Below are 19,304 nucleotides of genomic sequence, written 5' to 3'. Positions count from 1 at the left end.
CTAGACTTCTCTGTGGTATCTCTATAGGTATGGGATAGAGTCCGCAACGTTCTGCTTTATCCCTATGTTATACAGATGGTTCGAAGTCCACACTCAGGCTAAATATCTATTGTTCATTGGAGGGTGTGGACCGGTGATCTATGTGTAAGAGACTACTGCTGTTGCTGGTAGTGATGATGGAGTGTTATCCATCCATATCTCTCATGGAATGATCCTCGATAGCGGTCTGATGGCGGACCCGAGATATTATTATGATAATAGGTATTATATGGCTGGCAGCAGTGACCCCCCTTATCAGAGTGTTGGAGATGTTATTTCCAATATCATAGCATTCGCAGTGGATGGTCTTGTGTACCCCCTCTCAACAGTTGGAGCAGTATCACTTGTCGCTAGAGCAGCGTACTAACAGTGTTATAATGGTCCATACTACGATCATTATAGTATAGATACTTCCGCCTCCACGATCCAACTCTTAAAGATGATAACCTCAACAACAACAACAACAACAATCGTCATTCAAGATTCCTGAGTATGTGGGATATGGGTCATAACGGCAGTGAGGGTCCTCTTGGCCGGGAATTAGCAAGGTAATATTTGTATATCCATCTGAGTATCATTATTAGTATCATAGAGCTGTTGCCAGGTTCTATGGCGTCTATTTCGGTTTCTACGCCGGCTCTGGCATATTATGTCTCCTACTCGGTATCCTACTATTACAGCTTCCTCACCACATGGGTCTAGGAGAGTGAGATAATAACATATTTACTGGCGCATCGAAGGCTTGCTCCTCAGATACAAGGGATTGACGTTCTGGGCTCTTGGTATGGTAGGCCTTATGGGAGCATTCTCGTACCTATCCATACCTCCATCTCCACGTAGTGATGTCATACCAGGTTATACTCTACTATTACTACTATCCTTCCATCGGTACTACTGCTGTTCAATATTTCAGGTAGTCCAACGCCATGTGTATCGCCATGGAAAACCTTAATCTTTGCTATCACCCATCGTACTTTTACTCCTTATGCATTATTGTTAATTCTCTGTGGGATGGTGAGTCCAACCTGCTGCTCTCCCATCACCACTTAAGACGACGACGACGATATCTGTCTTTCCTTCTTGTTAGTTAGAAGCTTACGGTTACGTCGACTTCGTAATGTATATATCGGCTCCGAGGATAGGCCCCAGATCCACCTCTTTGGTAACAGGATTCGCTCTCTTGGTTGATGGTTGTATAGCCCTCATGTATGGTTATCTCGTTTACCGAGGAGTCTGCAGGCTGAGAACAGTAAGAAGACGCTTAAGTGTCAGCAGCAGCATCAGCATCAGCAGAACGCTTGTTGTTGTTATGCAGGTACTCTTACTAGGTGCCGTCGCATTAGTAGTAGCAATGGCTTATTGTGCAACATTATCACTTCTTATCTTGCTACATCCGACGACCGATAGTTATCCAAATTCCCCTATTGGCATCAACTACATTAGAGTAAGCCCTTATCCCTCTTGTGGTGGCATACCTCTATCAGGCTTCTCTCACCATCATCATCAGGTACCTGGAGATATAGAGGACTGGACCAAAGTTGATGATGTTGAGGTTTATGACTATTTCATTGTTATCTTTGGCATTATCCTCATTGGCCTGGGATTAGTTCCCTACAAAGTTCATATACTATCTGTCACACAACGGATATATCAAGCAACGCCGTAAGTTGAACAGCAGGAACTACATCTACTCGTATTATTACGCCTTTATCTATCAGGTATTATCTACAGGTATCCACCCATTACAAGGGTTTACGCAGTGTCGGATTCATCATACAACTGGGTATCGATACTTTCGTATCGTCTTACTATGGTATATCTCATACCTCCAATATCATAGCTGCTCTCATAATACTGGTGAGGATCATCGTAGTGGACAATTTCGTCACCATAAGCTTTCAGGTTTTGTCGATCCTTTCTTACATACCACTGGGTTATCGCTGGTTAAAAATCGGTGAATAAAAGGTTGACTGAGAGGGGCGGCGCCCTACTGCGAAACATGCGATTTACAAGAAATAGAACAGAAGCCGCGCATCCTAATTCATGCAGATGTGGATTAGGCTCTTATCACAAGAAAATATTCCACAGCTTTATTATTACGGTTCACGAGTTTATTTCATTAAGATCACTATTCATATGGTGCTTCCGCTCATTTCCGATCGATTGGCTACTCAGCTGTAGATGTTTCGTTGATACTCTGGTAATGCCGCACGAGGGCGATCATTCTAGTCATCTTGGGGGAGGCCTCGGTAATAATTATCAATTGTCCAAGTACGGTCAATTGCTATGAAGCCATCATCCTGCTACGTGTAGTGTCTCTTCCGGATCGCTACTACCATCGGTACTGCAAGTGGTAGCGAAAAATATAATGTCCTGCAATGCCTTGTGAGAAGCCCATGAGGTACGGCCTCAAAACAACTGGCTGTGAAACCGTTGGAAGAGGCAGAAGAGACAGATCTTCGAACTTCCCGATGTTTTATATACTTAGTTACATTATACATATAATCCGTGAATGATTCATAGCCATCTGGCTCAAGGCGGCACAAACTGGACTTTCACGCTCCCCAATAAGAACATATCATTTGATAATGGTCGGGCTGAATGGGTGTAAAACGCCGGCAGTGGAACCACGAACTCGGTGTCACCAAAAACGTGGTCATCAGTCTACTAAAGAAAGTTGGGTATTATTCTCATGTGGGTGGTCGAGCTTGTGTTGTGCCGTTTGTTCCTGGCTATACGATATAACCTATATCGTCGTATCATAATTCTATGTAAATACACTGTATGGGTTCTTCACCGTCCATCATAAGGTTTCCTCATGTTCATCAATCTCGCTGTTGTGTTTATATTCATCGTGGTGCCGGATAGATATCATTTCAGTTGGTTAGGAATGGCCCTCCAATCTGTATAGATTGTATGGAGAATTCAAGCCGATCATCCGATATAGATACTTTTAGTGATGATGTTGATGACCATGACATCCCTTCAAGGAATGAAGGACGGGAAGGTAAGCCTGATGTCGGTGGTCAGAGCTGTGTGTAGCAGTATTATATGTAGGTAAAAGTCTACCTTGGTCTGTAGTAGTAGTAGAAGGGCCACAGTGTCAGGGGCTGCTGCCTTAAGTATACTCCGAGGAGAGAGGGAATATTATCATCATCATGAAACAAGTGTAATTATTCATACCTTAATAATCGTGGTTGGACTTATCATTTCCTAGGACTGCAACAACAAAGACCGTTCTGTCTCCGTAAGTGGTCCTCCTTACCACCACCGCGATCATGGTCATGGTCCGTCTCGATCTCGGCAAAGTCTCGTTGGGCCTTTGTATCGGTCAGTGCATCATGACCAAGACATCAGCAAGAAACCTAATGCTTATTATCGCCAACGTGGGTTCACATCGACAAGCTCCCTTTTAACAGACTCGAAGTCGAGAAGGGTGTCTTCAATGTCCATTTCTTCTTCACACGCCCCTCTGACCCCTGCCCCGGTTAGTATATATAAGGATTCCTCTTACTGGCTCAAGACAGTGTAGTGTCCTTCTTCCCCTTCATCATGCTATTCTTCTTGCCATTCTTCCTCAGTGTGGCCCTTGCTATAGCCAAATCGTTTGTGGAGGCTGGTCTTCGTTCAGCATATGCCAATGAAGTGTCTGCATTTGGTGGATCGGCCATTTTCCGAGGTTTCTTGATGTAACGCGGGCGGTAGTTTGCGGCCTTGACATGAGGACAATACAGTTCACGCACATTCTTCAGTCCGATTAGTGACTACAAGTGTATGAAGTGGAATGATTCATATTCACTAATATGATATGTAGTCGTTGCCATATATGGTTGGTACTCATTCAATACCGAAATGGTTGTATAACCTAGTATCAAAAGCTCGACCTTCGACTCGAGACTTTCTAGTTCGATGATGTTGTAGTAGACTCGCTCAACCTTGAATGACATGAATCGGTGTGCATGATCCATATCGAAAGAATGAAGGTAAACGGCAGACTACACCGAGATCAGATTGCGAATCTGCAATGCAGTTTTCCATTTGTTCTTTCCTCCTCCCTCCCCCCTCACGTCAGTTCCTTGAATCACAATCTATGGCTCCTTTTCACTATAACTCCCTTCTTCCTATCACAAGGTATTTCGATAACTTCCGCCTGTTCTTAGGTTGGCGATAGAAGTGTGTGTTAGCTGGTTTTGTCCACGGATACATCGATGGTTCGAGCTCCGAAGTGGAGTGAAATATTTACTTTCCCTGGGTGCTTTTGGTGCCGGAGTCCACGTGTAATATCGGCTACTACTACTACTTTCCTTGTCACCCCGTCATACTAAGATGAACACAGATACTACCTAGTCCTGGGTAGCGCTATAGTATCTTTCGCGTTTGCGGGGTATATGTTTGCTAGTGTGATAGCTGCACTGCTCTATCCACTAGAAGTCGTCACTGGCTATATCATAGTCGGCCGCTCCGCGTACGCCATTATTATCATTATCATATCTCTGAACGACTGTGTAGATATTTTTGTTGCCGAGATCCTACGAGAAGTGATGCTCCCGAGGAGATCCTTACTCGTGATAACTTTCATAGAAAGCTGTCCAAACACGTGTCTTGGTAGTGATGAGAATTTAGATATCTTTCTCCCAACTCAACAGATCCATACTCTGCAGGTTCTTTGGTATCTACTTCTTTTCCCTTTTTGGTGCTGGCATCGTCAATATGCTTTTCCAAACAGTGTACTTGCACACTAACATTGATGATGGAAATGCGGCCAGGTCAGGGACTCTGACTCAGGGTCTTTTCTACAGCGCACTGATTCGTCCAATATTCAATTCAGCTTGTCATCATCATCATCATCATCATCATCATCACTCAGTTACCTGATGTTAGCTTTCTGGTCTTCTGGGTTGTTCACTCTCAGTGGGATATTCCTATATTTGGCTATACCACCCTGTCCGCGGACTGATGTTATACCAGGTGAGAAGAGTATTCACAAATGTTTTCGTGGATAAAGACTCATGACTTGCAACAACTCGTTGTTGATATACCTTGTAGGCACACCGGCTCCTCATACCTCGCCCATCGAGACGATGTTATTCCCCCTCCGGAGCGTGAAATACAGAGTGTTTACACCTCTTCTTCTTATCAGTGGCATGGTCAGCAAAATGTCGTTTATCGAATATTATCCCCTCCTGTTACTCAGGTTGAAGGATTCCTTTATGGAGATTTCATCCTATACTTAGTCGATCCGATCCTTGGGCCCCGTGTTGGCAATCTTATTGCAGGCTTTCTCCAGGCGCTCACTGGCGGTTCGTCTCTCCTGTTCTCTCTCGTTTTATACAAGACATCTTGGTGCCGGAAACGCGATGTGAGGAACTAGTACGCCTCTTCCCAGCATTGTGGGAGATCTATGGGAAATCTGAATTTCTGAATGGCTTTATCCCGAAAGGCTGACCCTAGGTGTTGTACCCCATATATACCAAATCCTGATCGTTATTCAAGTCTATTCGAGAATCTCAAGCTACTGTTACCAACAGCATCATTTTTAAAGGCCGAGTAAAATGCATTCTTAGGTTGTTCTCCTCGGTACGAGTTTCCTAATCATCGGCTTAGCTACATTCGCAGTCACAACGAGTCTCCTGGATGAGAGGGCCCCTTCAGGCTCCTTCCTTAAGCCAAACTACGCACCCGTAAGTCCATTGTTCTATTGTTGCAAAATCTTATTCCATTGTTAACCACTATCAGGAATCCAGTGCACCAGGAGGAGCGTGGCAATTGGTTGAAGACCCATCTGTGGTTGATTATGTTGTGGTACTCGCTCTTCTCGGAATCATGGCTGCTGGCTTTTCGGTATACCTATCGCAGCTTCCAGTAATCGTAAACGCTATGTATCAGGAAACTTCGTAGGAATGCAAGATCTCCAGCGAGTGGAGACCACTTCTGTTGGAACCCTTCAGATACCATACTATGGCGAACGCTAATATCAAGGCTTTGAGCTGCATGGGTTACGCAGTTCAACTGGCTCTTTCTCTCTGGGTATATCCTCTGAAAACGGATCAATCGCCAAATCCCTCTGCACGAGTCATCAGCCCCGTGGTGGTTATAGTAAGTGCGGTTAACACGAGCCTCGACAGATGGTCCTCCTTGGTAGGGTTCAATACTCCTAGCCTATTCACCACTTTGCTTGTCATGCATGTGGCCCGTATTGTATAAGATTCGGCGTCGTGGAAACCATGGTGCTCAACGACCTTCGTAACTCATGTAACTTTGTAACGTGAAATAGAGCTTCCAGATGACGTGATTAAATAACTCTGATATGGCAATGTCTCGATGTTGTCACGATCTGTATGACGTTTTATTAGGTAGTGGCGATGATGAGCAAACAAGACCATCCATCTCGCCTAGGCATTTGATTTTATCCAGGCTTTTCGCCGATGCTATCAACATACTTATCGTTAGATTGGTTGTTAGTCTTTGATCAGGCTCTATGAATTGAGTTCTCCAGTCCAGTGTGATCCCCCAGATGCAAAACCCGATTGCAGCCTCTCACCCGAAACTCGTCAACTCAATTGCGCACTTCGCGTGGTCGAATAGAAGCATGTTACATCTAGTATCCACAGTGTTCATTCACATTTTTCATTTTTGTGATTGCGATTCCGCGGAGATGGGACAAGCAAGAGGTCGACTCTCTTGTGAAAGCTCCTCCCCGTCTGAATCGGACTTCCTTTCGATGAGTGCGATCAAGGAAGCCTCTCAACTTTCGGAGTACTCGGACTCACGAAAAGTGCAAGCCCGTCCACCCCTCGATGGTTGAACCTCAATAACGTTCCTAAGATGTGTTGGGAAGGGAGAAGCGATGAGGGCTCCAACATTCTTCAGCGTGCGTCTTTGCCGATCCCGAATAATTTATGACAAATTAGCGAATCCGAATTGGGAAATTGTAAGCTCCGCTCTCCGAGTTGCAAGCGGAGCCCGTCGCGTTGTTCGGCGGCTCGCTGGGCTCTCAAAGATTGAGTCGATCAGATGCAATATCAGCCTCTCAAGTTGTAGAGAGTTAGTCGAAGGATCGGCACAGATGCAAGTCGATGCATGTCACACGATGCTGGAAAATAGTAACTGAAGGGGGAATTGGAAGTTCTCGGAGTTAAGATTGAATAAATGTGCTGAGTATGAAGAGGTGTTTTTCAAGATTTTATAATGTAAAGCCCCTCCGATCCAAGAGCGTTGGGTTGAAAAACTGAGGCGACATTCAGCGGGGACTGGCTCTCCAGTTGTGATTGAGTCCGTCACACTTTCGCTGAATTTCGCTTCTAGATAGACTGACACAGTTCTTAAGTGGACCTTACCATTCAAACTCGCCAACGCATGCAGTTGCCAAATCAATACGCAGCTGTGAATACTATCCACAAGTCGTGCTGGCTCTCAATAACGAAAACCTCAGTATCTTCAGCGAAGCACAATCACTAGTCTATCTGGATGCAATTGGTATATTCCCTCATCAACGGAGGCTTCTTCCCGTTGTAGATATATTCTAAGTATGATAGTCGCATCTCCACCTCTCAATGTCAGAAGAACTCGATAACACACAACATACCAATCGGCGATGTGGCTCAATGTTAGTTTTAATGCTACGTGTACATTCACAAACCGATAACAATACGATAATATGGAGCACTTTTACAGTAGTCAGCACGATAATGGATAACAATCAATCTTGAAACGATCCAAAGAATAACTCTCCCACTGCAGTTACCAATGATAATACAAATGGTCTCCATTCTCCCACACAGTACAGTTAGACGGGGACCGTTAAAGCATGAATCCACCACAGTTGGCCGATATTGATAGATGGCCATGGCGAGCGATAGTTGATAAACTACCCATGTTAACTATGGTCTGCGACGCCACCGTTATAAGCAAGCAGATAGTGGAGGGAATGAAAACATACCAAACACTTCTCTGGCCGATCAGTTTTCTATGTCCTTGGTAGAGGAGCGGTTAACCAAAAGGGTAGACTTGTAAACAAATCCTGGTTGAATTATAGATAACGTAGATAGAAAAGGATGGGGATGATTAGAATCATTATCATAATGCACCAGAAAGCATCTTTGATGGTGCACAACGATAATAATGATAATAATCACACAAATCGGGCCTGATAACAATTCAGTTATCCTGCCAAGCCGTAGGAAAGGAGACGAGAGAGGAGAGTACTACACCACCAGTAGCGTGTACTAGTCCAGCAAGGGAAACCACTGGTTCTCAAATACCTTCTGATGAGAGAAGCACAGTAATAAATCTATCAAGATTACTCTCAGCAATGGATCCTGGGGCGATGAGAGCCTATGAACAGCAACGAACTCTCCCATGAGGCTGATCATTAACAGTAAGATATCCTCACGGATTCTCGCAGTCCGGGCTACCTCCGGTCTCCGAAGAGCTACTAGCAGACTCAGCCGAGCAGTATTGGGAATGCTTGGAACATTCTCCAGCGTCACCACTCTCCAGCGGTAGTACCCCTCCATCAAGCGACAATGTACCATGGTTGTTGTCAGTAATAGTGATAGTAGTAGCGTCTGGTGATGATACTGGTACTCCTCCAACTACCATTGAGCGGACCTTTTGTGCTGCCATACCAGCTACACAGCCAGTGGCCCTTAGAGAGCCGTGTTTGACTTGAGACCAACTAGCACAATAAATAGTCGATGACACCTGTTGTACTCTATCACGAACTCTTATCCACCGCTGTCTCCGACATAGGCCATTATTATTATGATGCCCCTGATGGTAGTCAAGAGAAGTAGGCAATATAATATCATCATTGTAACCAGAGATAGGTACTGATGCTCGTCCCCTCTTCATAGAGGATGCTGTAGATATCGTACTCATAGCATCAGCCTCATCCTAAAACGATACCCTATGTCACACTGCTCTTAGTAACGGTAATAGGTTATGACCTGCAATAGTTGTTGGCGTGCTTCAAAGGCTGCCAAGTCATCATCCTGTTGTCTATCATCAGATCCTGCACTATCTGTATCGAGACGTATGCGTTTCATGCTTCGTAATGCTTCTTCTAAAACACCCTCATCATTGGGTGCCGTGTTCATCTAAACAACACTCCTTCTTGGTAGTATTGACTAGCAAATGATAGTACTCGTTGGCCGGGTAAGAGGGCTGGTGGTGGACCCGATAATGAAGGTATGACACATGGCTGTAAAGAGGCGAGCGGGTTTGGCGATAATGATAATGATGATGATGATGTCCGTGATGATGATGATGATACACTCGATGATGCACTTAGAAACCTGAAAAGAGTCCATGGTCATGTTATGGTGATGCGGTGTAATTACCTTGATCGAATGTCTTCATCACTGGACGTGAACTCCTCCACACTAAGGGCTGATGCTGCTGCTGGCTCTGATAACGAATGCCCTTCTCCCTCTACCGTCACCTCATGGGATTTCCTGAATCAGTGTGTAATACGCCGTGTAATTGCTGCTAGGATCCATGAGCACCCTTCTGCTGCTATTGGCACTGTGTTGGCCCCTTCTATTGCTCCCTTTGATCCCTCAGTATTTGATGATGGAGTGGTATTCGGATTATTATCGTCAGATAATATGAATCCCACTGCCTTTTCTGTGACATCTAGTGCTGCTTCAGTTGTATCAAGTAAACGATCAGACCATGATAATCCTCTGAAACAACAACTGGATTATTGCATCACCATACCAACAATACCACACTATTACCTATTCATAAGATTCTGTTTTAAACTCCACAATACACCACCCTCCTCATCGGTAATAACTCGTTGAGCATCATGAACACTCCTACCACATTGCCTCCTTTGATCATCATCCTGTTCCATTGTATCAATAGCATCAGGTGATCCCCCACTACTACATCCACCACCACTATCGTTTATACTATCACAATCCATTATAACACTAGAATAGGTATCGGGTAGTACTACTATCGAACCATGATGAGCACCATGTGCCGTATCATCAACGATTCCAAGCTCTGATAGCTCTATCGAGCTACTACTACTACGGTTACTCTGCAGTAGCGTGCTGTCATTAACATCAAGTTGTGGAGAAGGCCGAAGTGCTGTAGTGGTATTGTGGTGATCATTGGTGTACTCGGCAGCATCATGGAATTCATCCGACTTCGATGATGATGATGTTCCTGTTCCTGATGATGATGGTGATCTAGACTTGTTTATCCTCCAAGTCATTGAACTGTGTGACTTGAAAAATGTAACAACTATCCAGTAATCAGTTATAGTATATCAATAGAGCTATCATCATGAACAACAAAACACGTATTACGATGATGAACACACGGACAAGCTCGGGATGTCATTTCAACGGGAGAGGACGGCATAATCTCAATGTACGGATGGATCGTTGAGGAAGAATCACCAAAGGCTAACGTATACCCCAAAGGCGATTCTCGCACTAGTAAACGACATGAAGAAAGTTCCATATGCCGGGATCGAACCCGGGTACGCATATCCATCTTTGTCACTGAGTTGTAATGCAATACTTGTTGCACGAAAATGCAACATTTAGACGTACTGCCGCAAGTGGTGCTGTGAGTTAGGCTAGTAGTGATTGCTTATCAGGAGGTGATGGTAGTAGTTCGACTGTTATAATCTACCCCTCCCTCCCCCCCACAGCCCAACACTTCGGTGTAGCACTGATATCTCAAACTTGTTACAGGTCTACCCTGCCTCTCGAACACCAAGCGTCAGTTTTTAGCGGTCTAATGTCAGTGAGATTTTAACCTCAGTTGGGCTTGGACACTGACATTACGGTCTGTGATGTTGGAGCTGCAACTCCTGAAATGCGGTCCATAACCACAATTCGTCAGATGTATTATGAGCCCGTGATGGTACTATTGGTAGTGCTGTGGTGTTATAGGGACAATACTATAGGCCATTGACTCAGAGGTAGAGTAGGGGTGTTATTGTAATATACATGTCAAGTCTCTGTGAATCACTCTTCGAAGGGAACGAATGAAGGCATATCGTCCGATATGCTCCCACAACAACCACCACGTAGTATTAACATTATGAATCCATCATCTGGCATTGTAGATGCTATGAGAATTAGTTGAGTTTATTTCTAACCACTTGCACGTGATTAGTGGTCTTACTATGTAGTGTAGACTCTTTGCCATAATGTTGAACATTCACCCATCTATGATGCAGTCGGTCAGGGATATAGTAGGAGAATCATAAGGTACATAAGAGGGGTTAGCTTCCCCGGGCTCCGAGACCTTGAAGTTATCGTCGAGCCGAGCATATATTTCCCAGTAGTAGCAGGGTAAGTTGGTAGTGAGTACTATATATGCAAGCATACCCTTGCTATGCTCCCTCGTTTATCGAATGTATCTTGTTGCTACTTGAATCGTGTTGTAATATTAAATACGGCAGTTATATAAAGGAGTTTCGTAGTGTTTTACTTGGCGGCTTTCCCAAGGCAGGATGACTACTGCTGTTGCCCTCCCAGCTGCCAAGTCCCCAAAGAAGGTGGTCTCTCGAGCTGCTGAGAGATACCTCAGCAAGAAACAAGGGACTGCTGTAGTATAGGTCGGGGGATCAGGTAGAGTATATAGCTTTGATAACAGGTCCCTAAGTATCCTAGCGTGTACATCTTTGTCAATCCAACATCGGGAGGTAATAAAGCAGGGGAGCTAATGAAGTTAGGTATGGAGAAAATGTCATTCCAGGACAAGGGATTGGAGGCTGACGTAATACGGCTAAGGCGGTGGATTCGGCATTATACATGAGCATCATTGTAGGTATCAATATTCGATATCAGAGAGGGTCCTTCTGGGGAGAAGCCTGCATTTATGCAGCTACGTGACCTATTAGATTCACCCCAAGGGCCCGCTATGGGTGATTATGTTAGAGTAGTGGTAGCAGGTGGGGATGGGACTGTCATGTGGGTATTGCAAGAGGTAGTACTATGATAAGTATGGCGGTATGGTAGCCGAGTACTGCCATCATTATGTGTCAGTTGATTCAACATGGAATTAATACTGATAGAGTGTGTATCGGCATCATACCCTTCGGGACTGGCAATGATTTCTCAAGGTTAGGGTGCTCCTCTACACACTGTTATCACACATGATATTCTCCTATCAGAGCCACGGGGTGGGGACCGTCAGCACCATCAGACTTTCCTGGATCTTGCCTTAGTGGCTTTAGAACGTGGCTCAAGCGATGGCTATCTGCCACTATTAAGAAGTTCGACATATGGAAGGTTAGTAGGCCTGATAGCACGGTTTGGCTGAGTTAGTATACTCATCGAGTTGTAGGTGGAGGTTGATCTTGATGATGATGGTGGAGTTATATACCAACTTAAGGGTGGTAAGAAGGTACCTCTCACAGAGACTGACTCAGAGGTGGTAGTAGTACCTTGTACATAACATTGATGTACTCCCATGTAGGGTAATGCTACCGATAGGAAGTTAAAGAAGTTGATCAAGCCTATGTGTAACTACTTCTCTACTGGTGTGGAGTCCAGGTTGGGATTGGGTTTTGATAGGAATAGGAAGAAAAGCCAATTTGTGAATAAACTAGTGTAGGATGGATTGCTACTCACATCTGTAAGTGGTCATAGGTATGGAGTGGAGGGGACTAAGAAGATGTTATTCAAGAAGACTGCTAAAATAAAGGAAACAATGGATAGGGTTGTGGTAGTGATAGTGGCTCATCGGGGGTCCTTACATCGTCTGAATCGTGCTTCCCTTCAGAGCCTCTCGCCTGAGGATAGCAGGAGAGGAGAGCAGCACCAGCATGATGATAATAATACTGAGCTAATATTTCAGACCAAATCTACTGGTGATGATAAGTATATCCAGGGTAGGTAGTAGTACTAGGCTTTACCACAATTCATGCAGCTCTGTGGGAGTTGTACCATTTAGGTCATCCTGTATCGTTAATAGCGGTTAATATACCATCATTCGCTAGTGGATGTGATGTATGGAGTATGGCTAGGAAGCTCTCTGTGAAGGGTGCAGATAAGGTAATACCATATACAATGACCAGGACCTCTTCTCACAGTTCACTTAGGGATTACTCCGGAGGAAACAAGATATGGGGGATGGTATGATAGAATTAGTATCATACAATAGCCTCATGGGTATAGGGATGGAGCAATCACATGTAGCGTTATAGTTACAGAAACCACAGTTACAGAGTCAGACTTCTTACAGGTGTATCCATTGGCTGGCAACGGTCGTCGAGTACATCAAGGGCATGGTCCCATTGAGATGGACTTCAAATCTACCTTATCTGAGGATACTAGGATATACTTCCAGATAGATGGCGAGTTCTATACATGTCGGAGACCCCAGAAGATCACTATTTCCCATAAACAGTATATCAGAGTGATGGTAAACAATGAAAAGTAATAACAAGGAGAGCTGGAATCACAACTTGAAGTCTTATTAATATCTACCCCAACTTGATAGTGCATTTCAATATCTACCATTAGTACCCTTTGAAACCATTACTGTAACACAGGAGGAGTAAGGAGAGCACCACACTTATTGTTGTTGTTGTTGCCATCGCATATCAAATGGTTGGGTTAGTGTACCTTCAATCTTATCACCGAATGCTTGAACCAAACTGTAGTATCCCTCTCAGCACGGCCATGCATAACATATGGGCATACGCTATGCCGCATACCTGGAGTATTCATCATTATCAATGGAATCGCTCGAAAATAGTGCCCTCACTCGAGACGGCAGTCTCTCACAGTCCAAACAACAGCAATTCGAGCGATGTCAGATTTCCGATACCCCTCGAGGGAGTTGTTCCTTCACCTATATGTTGTGAAGATAGATCAGTTATCAATGTACCATCCTCTCCAACGACACTTCACTATGTCCCTCCTATGCTGCTGGGCACTACTTGTTGGCCAATATACTGTGCTTACTACTGCCTCTGAGCCTTTGCTGTCCCACGTTGAAGAATACCCTCTTGAAGAAGGTGGGACGCCGTTGATATCATCAGACCCTCTACAAGTAGGTAGCGATCATCATCTAGATATACTTATCGATCGTAACTCTCGTACCGTTACAATGTGAGAAAATTACTGGCAGAGGTGTCCTCCTATGCGAGAGGTGGGCATGCTCTCGTGAGTTCCAATAGAGGCATCCTTATCTGGATTTCTGCTCCAACCACTATCATTATCAGGTATGCAAAGAACTGTCCAGCGATATACTCATCCTAGTTAACCCGAAGTCTGGTGGGAATAAGGCTGAGGGACTGCTCACTGTGGACACTCCATATCATTATCATGAATGGACGGTATGTACCCTAGCAGAGTCCCCTTCAGTTGTTGAATCCAGGTAAACATGATCGACATCATTGCATTGGCTAATGGTGACACCGAAGCTTATGCTGGTATCGAGGCATTGAAGAAATCAATTGATAATGGCCCACCTGAGAGGTGTGAGAAGGTTGTCATAGCAGGTGGAGATGGCACTGTTACTTGGGGTGTCGATCTTGTAAGGACGAGTTCATGGTTTGCTCTTGGGGTGGACTGCTATCATACAGATGACTAAAGCTGGCATCAATCTTGAGAAGGTTGCTATCGGTATCATCCCTTATGGAACAGGGAATGACTTTTCACAGTAAGCTGGCAACCCTTGACGACCATATGATTCTTATCACAGGTCACTCGGTTGGGGTAAGACTATCGATAGTACTCTCCCTGGTAAGGGTAACAGAGCCCTGAATCAATGGATACATCACTGGGCCGGTGCCTCGGTTCACTATTTTGACCTCTGGCAAGTAAGTAGGAGTTTCACCTCCCAAGCCTCTATTATAATCTTTGCTGTCTTCGTACATCACTAAACTCCAGTAAATGGTGATGTCATCATCATCATGCTCCAGGTCACAGTTGATGTCCATCCTGGAGGTTGGTTCACTGAAGGAGCTCAAGAGCAGGTTATTCAAACTTCAGAAGACCCGAAGGTAGTGTCTATTGGGATCACCGAGCTGGCTGATTCTTCCCATTGCTCACCGCGTTCAGCAAAATGCTATGAGTATCACCAAATCGATGTCTAACTACTTCTCCATCGGTGTGGATGCTACCATCCTTAAAGAGTTCCAGAAGAAGCGGACCAGGAGCAGAGCTGGCAATCACCTTATGTGATATTAGTGCATGAGTAGTGCATGTATGTATGGAGCACCTTAATAGGTATGCCCTAGCTGGACTGAAGACATCGGTTAGACGTAGAGTTGGTACGGAGAGCTTCCTTGATTCGGTTAAGGTAGTAGTATGAGCATAGGTGGTAATGTGTACTGTACCTCGAGCACCCATCTCAGGATGATGGCCACCTCCTGTTTAACGTTGCTCGTAGGAGAGGCTCTAGGAGACGCGAGAATATGACTCTTACCAGTAGGTTGATGCGTACTGCATTCACACTGATCTTCAACTTTCTTAGAAAACGCCGCCACAATTATATGTCTGAACACCTACACCTATGCAGGAGGTCGACGTATATGGGAAGGCACGTCTGGGAAGGGATCCGCCATCATAGGCTATCAGGTAAACTGACTCTATATTGTTATTGCGCGGTAATACCGTGACGGTATCAACTATCGTGTTTGTGCGTATTTTCAACTCTGATACTGCGTTCACAACCCGAATGAAAGAATTTAAGAAAGATCAATAGTTGGTAGGAACAACCTTGGAGGATAACTCTGTAATCTTATAGGATAAAACTCTGAAAGATAAGCAGCAGGACTTTGGTGACAAGAAGCTAGAGCTGATGATGTACACCGATGTCGCATCCTTCTCGCTCGATGTGAGTGATGACCCACTACATATTCACCTAGGATCCTGGCGGTGATCCTGATTAGGCTGGCGCACGAGCTAAATCAACGGGGAACAGACTACATCAAACTGGAGGACCATTGACTTTCGAATTTAGGTCTGATCTTGATGCTAGGACCCCAGTAGATTTCCAGATAGATGGCGAATACACTACCGCCTTTAGCCCTAAGGCCGCTACTGTTAGTCACTACAAACGTCTCAATGTGCTGGTCAATCAACCGCGTCCCGGCGTAGAGGAAGTACTTGAGAAAAAGGAGAAGAAGAAACGGTTGAATCCGCTGCTCAAACGGAGAGGTGCCCAGCGTCGTCCCAAGGCGACTACGAGTAGTGAGGAAAGCATTGACTCTGACAACAAGCTTTGTAAGGGATTCTTCGGGTTCAAGTTATGCAGGCGCTGAACTTGGGCTGTGAGAAGAGCTGTGAAGTACTACTACGAATATTCAATCCTTGCGCAGTGGATAAAAATAAGGAAACTAGTGAGCTCTCCTAGTAGGAGACTCCTACATCTATCAATCGTATTACTTGACGATTCTTCCTTACATGACTTTGCATGACTACTTATCTCAATTTGTTCGGTTTGCTGGTGTCCTTTGAGGTGTTGTTAGATCATCCCAGTGTTGCGTTAATAGTCTGTGTCCTAGCAACGGGTGACCAAGAAGAGTATCTGTCGTAAGCAGTTATGGCCAGGGTTGTTTGTGTACCGCTATAACGATCCCTACGAGGGGCCACCAGGAGCTTTTCTTGGATTATTATGAATATCGTCATTAGTCTTCGCCGAACAGCTCAGTGGACACCAGATGCTAGTATAACGCTAGGCTGTTGGTCTGAGTCGATACAGTACTCGAGGCTGTAGGGTGCTTTTAGCGCGGAAGTCAGAACGAGCAGTAGTGCTTGATTATCGTCGTGTTCATCATCATCTACACTACAACGCTTATCGATGGAGTAACTGGAATTCTGGTAACAAGGAGTACAGAGCATGGTGCTGAGCTGTAGGGAGGTATGTCATCATAACACATCATCAGCTGAGGTCGTCTACATAACTGTTGCGAATCAGGTACACTACTCGGCTGGTCATAATCATTGTATAACCCGCCGTATGTTGGATCATCATGGTGATGGGAGGGAGCTGTACTTTCATGCTTTACAGACAGGTGGAGGGAGTTCTTGAGCATGACTCGCCGCATCACTGTCTATACTGCCATCATATAGCTCACAGCTGCGGTGGTGAGTGCGAGTGTCTCGAGCTCTCACACGATTACGTTGGCCGTATGAGGTACATGCCTCTGTAAGCCCAATCAGGTGGTAATGGGTCGTAGTTGAATGCTTCGTTGGACCGTCGCCAAATCCTTGCTGGTTGCGCATCGCAACTTGCGATCAAATGCCGAGTCAGTAAGAGTTGAGAAGTTCTTAATTTGCGTTCCCCAGCTCCATCGTAGTCCAGTCTCATGCCAATATCACCTTCTCAGACATGTGTATTATCACTTCCTGTTTTACCGATATCGTCTCCATTCGTGCAGTCCTAGCTCTATTGCCACGTCTACTCTCCCAAGTTAAAATGTGTCGAATCAGGAATGTGTTTCCAGAGACTGCCAGCTTTGTTGCATGAGTTTGGTTGCAGTGACAGTGTAGAACTTCTCAGAGTATCCTAACTACTAACAGGCTGCTGCCCTGTTTAACTAAGTCATCTCCTAATGCGCCTCACTAACCTCTGCTTGTGCATGCTCACGGTACTCGAGGCTGCAGCAGTCACCCGCAACGCCACCGATCACGGTCGACTCCCATCTCAGTTCGCCGCCTACATGACGGTTGGCAACAAGAGCACTCTCGGTGCCGACTTCATGTCTACTTCGTCAAGCATGGAGCCCGCTGTTCTTGATGGTGAGAGGGGCTTGGTCACCGTACCACTGGCTAACGTATTCAACATGTATTATTATGGTGCTGTACTCGTAAATGGGCAGCTTATCCGAGTCATGTTCGACACAGGAAGCGGTGTGGTGTGGATCCCTGGAATGGGTTCCAAAGGTGTTGATTGCGAAACACAACATTTATGTTTCATTAGCCCCGGATGCGAAGCTACAGGAGATGCTACTCGCCAAGTCTCTTATTCCTACGGCAGTGGTAGAGTTCTGCTCAACATGACTCATGCCTCCTTATCCATTTCTGGTCACAGTGAGATGCTCGTTCACAACTTCAGTCTTGGGATTGAGGTTGAGTTATCGGTCCACGGGTATGATGTGGCACAGTATGATGGGATCTTCGGTATGGCTTGGCCTGCTTTAGCAAGTGGCGGTGATCTCTTTGTACCAAAACTCTATGAGCAGGGACTTATACCGAGCAACCTCTTCGGTATGTATATATCTCGGTCTCGATCTGAGATGTCATTGGGTGTGATCGATAAGGCGAAGTTTAATGGAGAACTCCAGTACTGGAAGATACTTCTCGAGGCATGGTGGACTTTAGATCTCGAGTCTGTAACAGTGGGAGAAGGACGATCCCATAGTACGGGAAGCAGTCGGGAAGCCATCGGCGATAGACGACTTGCTATAGTTGATACTGGTACATCACTCATCACTGGCAATGTCGACGATGTGATAGCCTTGATGCTCCTCGTCATGGAGGAGAGTGGTGCGGTTATTGAATATTCTCCTGAACTCAACTTCTTCATTTTCGACTGTGAGCACATTCTGAATCTTCCAACGATCACATTTATCCTCCGTGGAGCCAATGGTGAGACGATCGCTCTCCCCGTCTATGGTTATGAATACGCTATGATGTTTGTAGATGGATGTATCCTCACCATCCAACCTCATCTTAGAAGTGGATTTGGTCCTCAGTGGATCCTTGGTGATCCATTTCTACGTGCATATTACACTGTTTACGATTATGATAATTCAAGAGTTGGCTTCGCGTCCGTTAAGGGCAGAATAATGCCCAGGTCCTTATCGAGTGCAGCAGCCCTAAGTAGTAGTTATAGTTTGTTTGTTGCTGTAGTATTGACCGCTATACTGAACATCTCTCTGTAATGTATCATATGAACAGTTTCTATGCCATTCTCATTGGGAGATGCGTTGGGTTTGTTATCGGGGTCCCCGATTCGGGGAGCGCGTCGCAAGAACAATATACAGTCTGCTCAAAAAAGTGTTTAGAGCAAATCTGGTTGAGTTATCCGCCGAATTTCGGAACGAACTGAGTACCATTGAATTGGAAATCCAGAGAGCTATTTGCTGGTTCGCTAAAGTTTGCGCTACATCGAGAATTCGTCAGCGTTGATATACAGCTTTCTCCATGACGATCTACCTCTACAATTTGAGCGATCCCACCTTTGTTGCGGCCGTGTTCAGAAAGGACAGGAGGGTGGATGTCGTCTTGAAGCATCGAGATCGCCGGGAAACTCCCTTTCGAGTTCGAGGAGGA

At 45.2% G+C, this 19,304-nt stretch overlaps 7 protein-coding genes across 7 annotated transcripts; 4 read left to right on the top strand and 3 right to left on the bottom strand.

The window, feature by feature from the left end:
* Positions 1–531: 531 nt before the first annotated feature.
* Pmar_PMAR006526 (hypothetical protein) lies at positions 532–1,382 on the top strand (the record flags this gene model as incomplete). Its single annotated transcript, XM_002767091.1, has 5 exons — positions 532–587; positions 644–745; positions 793–826; positions 1,127–1,288; positions 1,368–1,382. The coding sequence occupies 5 exons, from the start codon at positions 532–534 to the stop codon at positions 1,380–1,382; spliced, it is 369 nt and encodes a 122-aa protein (XP_002767137.1).
* A 6,265-nt stretch (positions 1,383–7,647) lies between these two features.
* Positions 7,648–8,640, bottom strand: Pmar_PMAR006525 (hypothetical protein). Its single transcript, XM_002767090.1, has one exon. The coding sequence runs from the start codon at positions 8,571–8,573 to the stop codon at positions 8,265–8,267; it is 309 nt and encodes a 102-aa protein (XP_002767136.1). The 5' UTR covers positions 8,574–8,640; the 3' UTR covers positions 7,648–8,264.
* Positions 8,641–9,184: 544 nt separating this feature from the next.
* On the bottom strand, positions 9,185–9,725 carry Pmar_PMAR006524 (hypothetical protein; the record flags this gene model as incomplete). The annotated part of the gene is made up of 3 exons (XM_002767089.1): positions 9,185–9,335; positions 9,381–9,494; positions 9,546–9,725. Coding segments are annotated over 3 exons (445 nt in total), but the record flags the coding sequence as incomplete, so codon positions are not given.
* A 50-nt stretch (positions 9,726–9,775) lies between these two features.
* Positions 9,776–10,164, bottom strand: Pmar_PMAR006523 (hypothetical protein; the record flags this gene model as incomplete). The annotated part of the gene is made up of 2 exons (XM_002767088.1): positions 9,776–9,889; positions 10,090–10,164. 2 exons carry the CDS (start codon positions 10,162–10,164, stop codon positions 9,776–9,778), a joined length of 189 nt encoding a protein of 62 aa, XP_002767134.1.
* Positions 10,165–11,521: 1,357 nt separating this feature from the next.
* Positions 11,522–13,455, top strand: Pmar_PMAR006522 (diacylglycerol kinase, epsilon, putative; the record flags this gene model as incomplete). The annotated part of the gene is made up of 11 exons (XM_002767087.1): positions 11,522–11,617; positions 11,665–11,787; positions 11,839–11,997; positions 12,057–12,133; positions 12,185–12,302; positions 12,358–12,447; positions 12,490–12,623; positions 12,663–12,904; positions 12,967–13,067; positions 13,115–13,207; positions 13,258–13,455. The coding sequence occupies 11 exons, from the start codon at positions 11,522–11,524 to the stop codon at positions 13,453–13,455; spliced, it is 1,431 nt and encodes a 476-aa protein (XP_002767133.1).
* A 474-nt stretch (positions 13,456–13,929) lies between these two features.
* Pmar_PMAR006521 (diacylglycerol kinase, epsilon, putative) lies at positions 13,930–16,288 on the top strand (the record flags this gene model as incomplete). The annotated part of the gene is made up of 12 exons (XM_002767086.1): positions 13,930–14,070; positions 14,243–14,356; positions 14,398–14,556; positions 14,606–14,682; positions 14,725–14,842; positions 14,945–15,025; positions 15,084–15,202; positions 15,252–15,324; positions 15,380–15,452; positions 15,499–15,602; positions 15,772–15,861; positions 15,917–16,288. The coding sequence occupies 12 exons, from the start codon at positions 13,930–13,932 to the stop codon at positions 16,286–16,288; spliced, it is 1,521 nt and encodes a 506-aa protein (XP_002767132.1).
* Positions 16,289–17,581: 1,293 nt separating this feature from the next.
* On the top strand, positions 17,582–18,913 carry Pmar_PMAR006520 (toxomepsin 2, putative; the record flags this gene model as incomplete). The annotated part of the gene is made up of 1 exon (XM_002767085.1): positions 17,582–18,913. One exon carries the CDS (start codon positions 17,582–17,584, stop codon positions 18,911–18,913), a length of 1,332 nt encoding a protein of 443 aa, XP_002767131.1.
* Positions 18,914–19,304: the final 391 nt, after the last annotated feature.

Source organism: Perkinsus marinus (genome assembly GCF_000006405.1).
Source record: "Perkinsus marinus ATCC 50983 genomic scaffold scf_1104296971186, whole genome shotgun sequence".
Lineage (NCBI taxonomy): Eukaryota > Perkinsozoa > Perkinsida > Perkinsidae > Perkinsus > Perkinsus marinus.
Note: the sequence above shows the minus strand (reverse complement) of the source record. Positions and strands in the feature narration are given on the sequence as shown.

Excerpts from the sequence above, each read along its gene's own strand:
- Pmar_PMAR006525 (XM_002767090.1), bottom strand. The coding sequence starts at position 8,573 with ATGGTACATTGTCGCTTGATGGAGGGGTACTACCGCTGGAGAGTGGTG.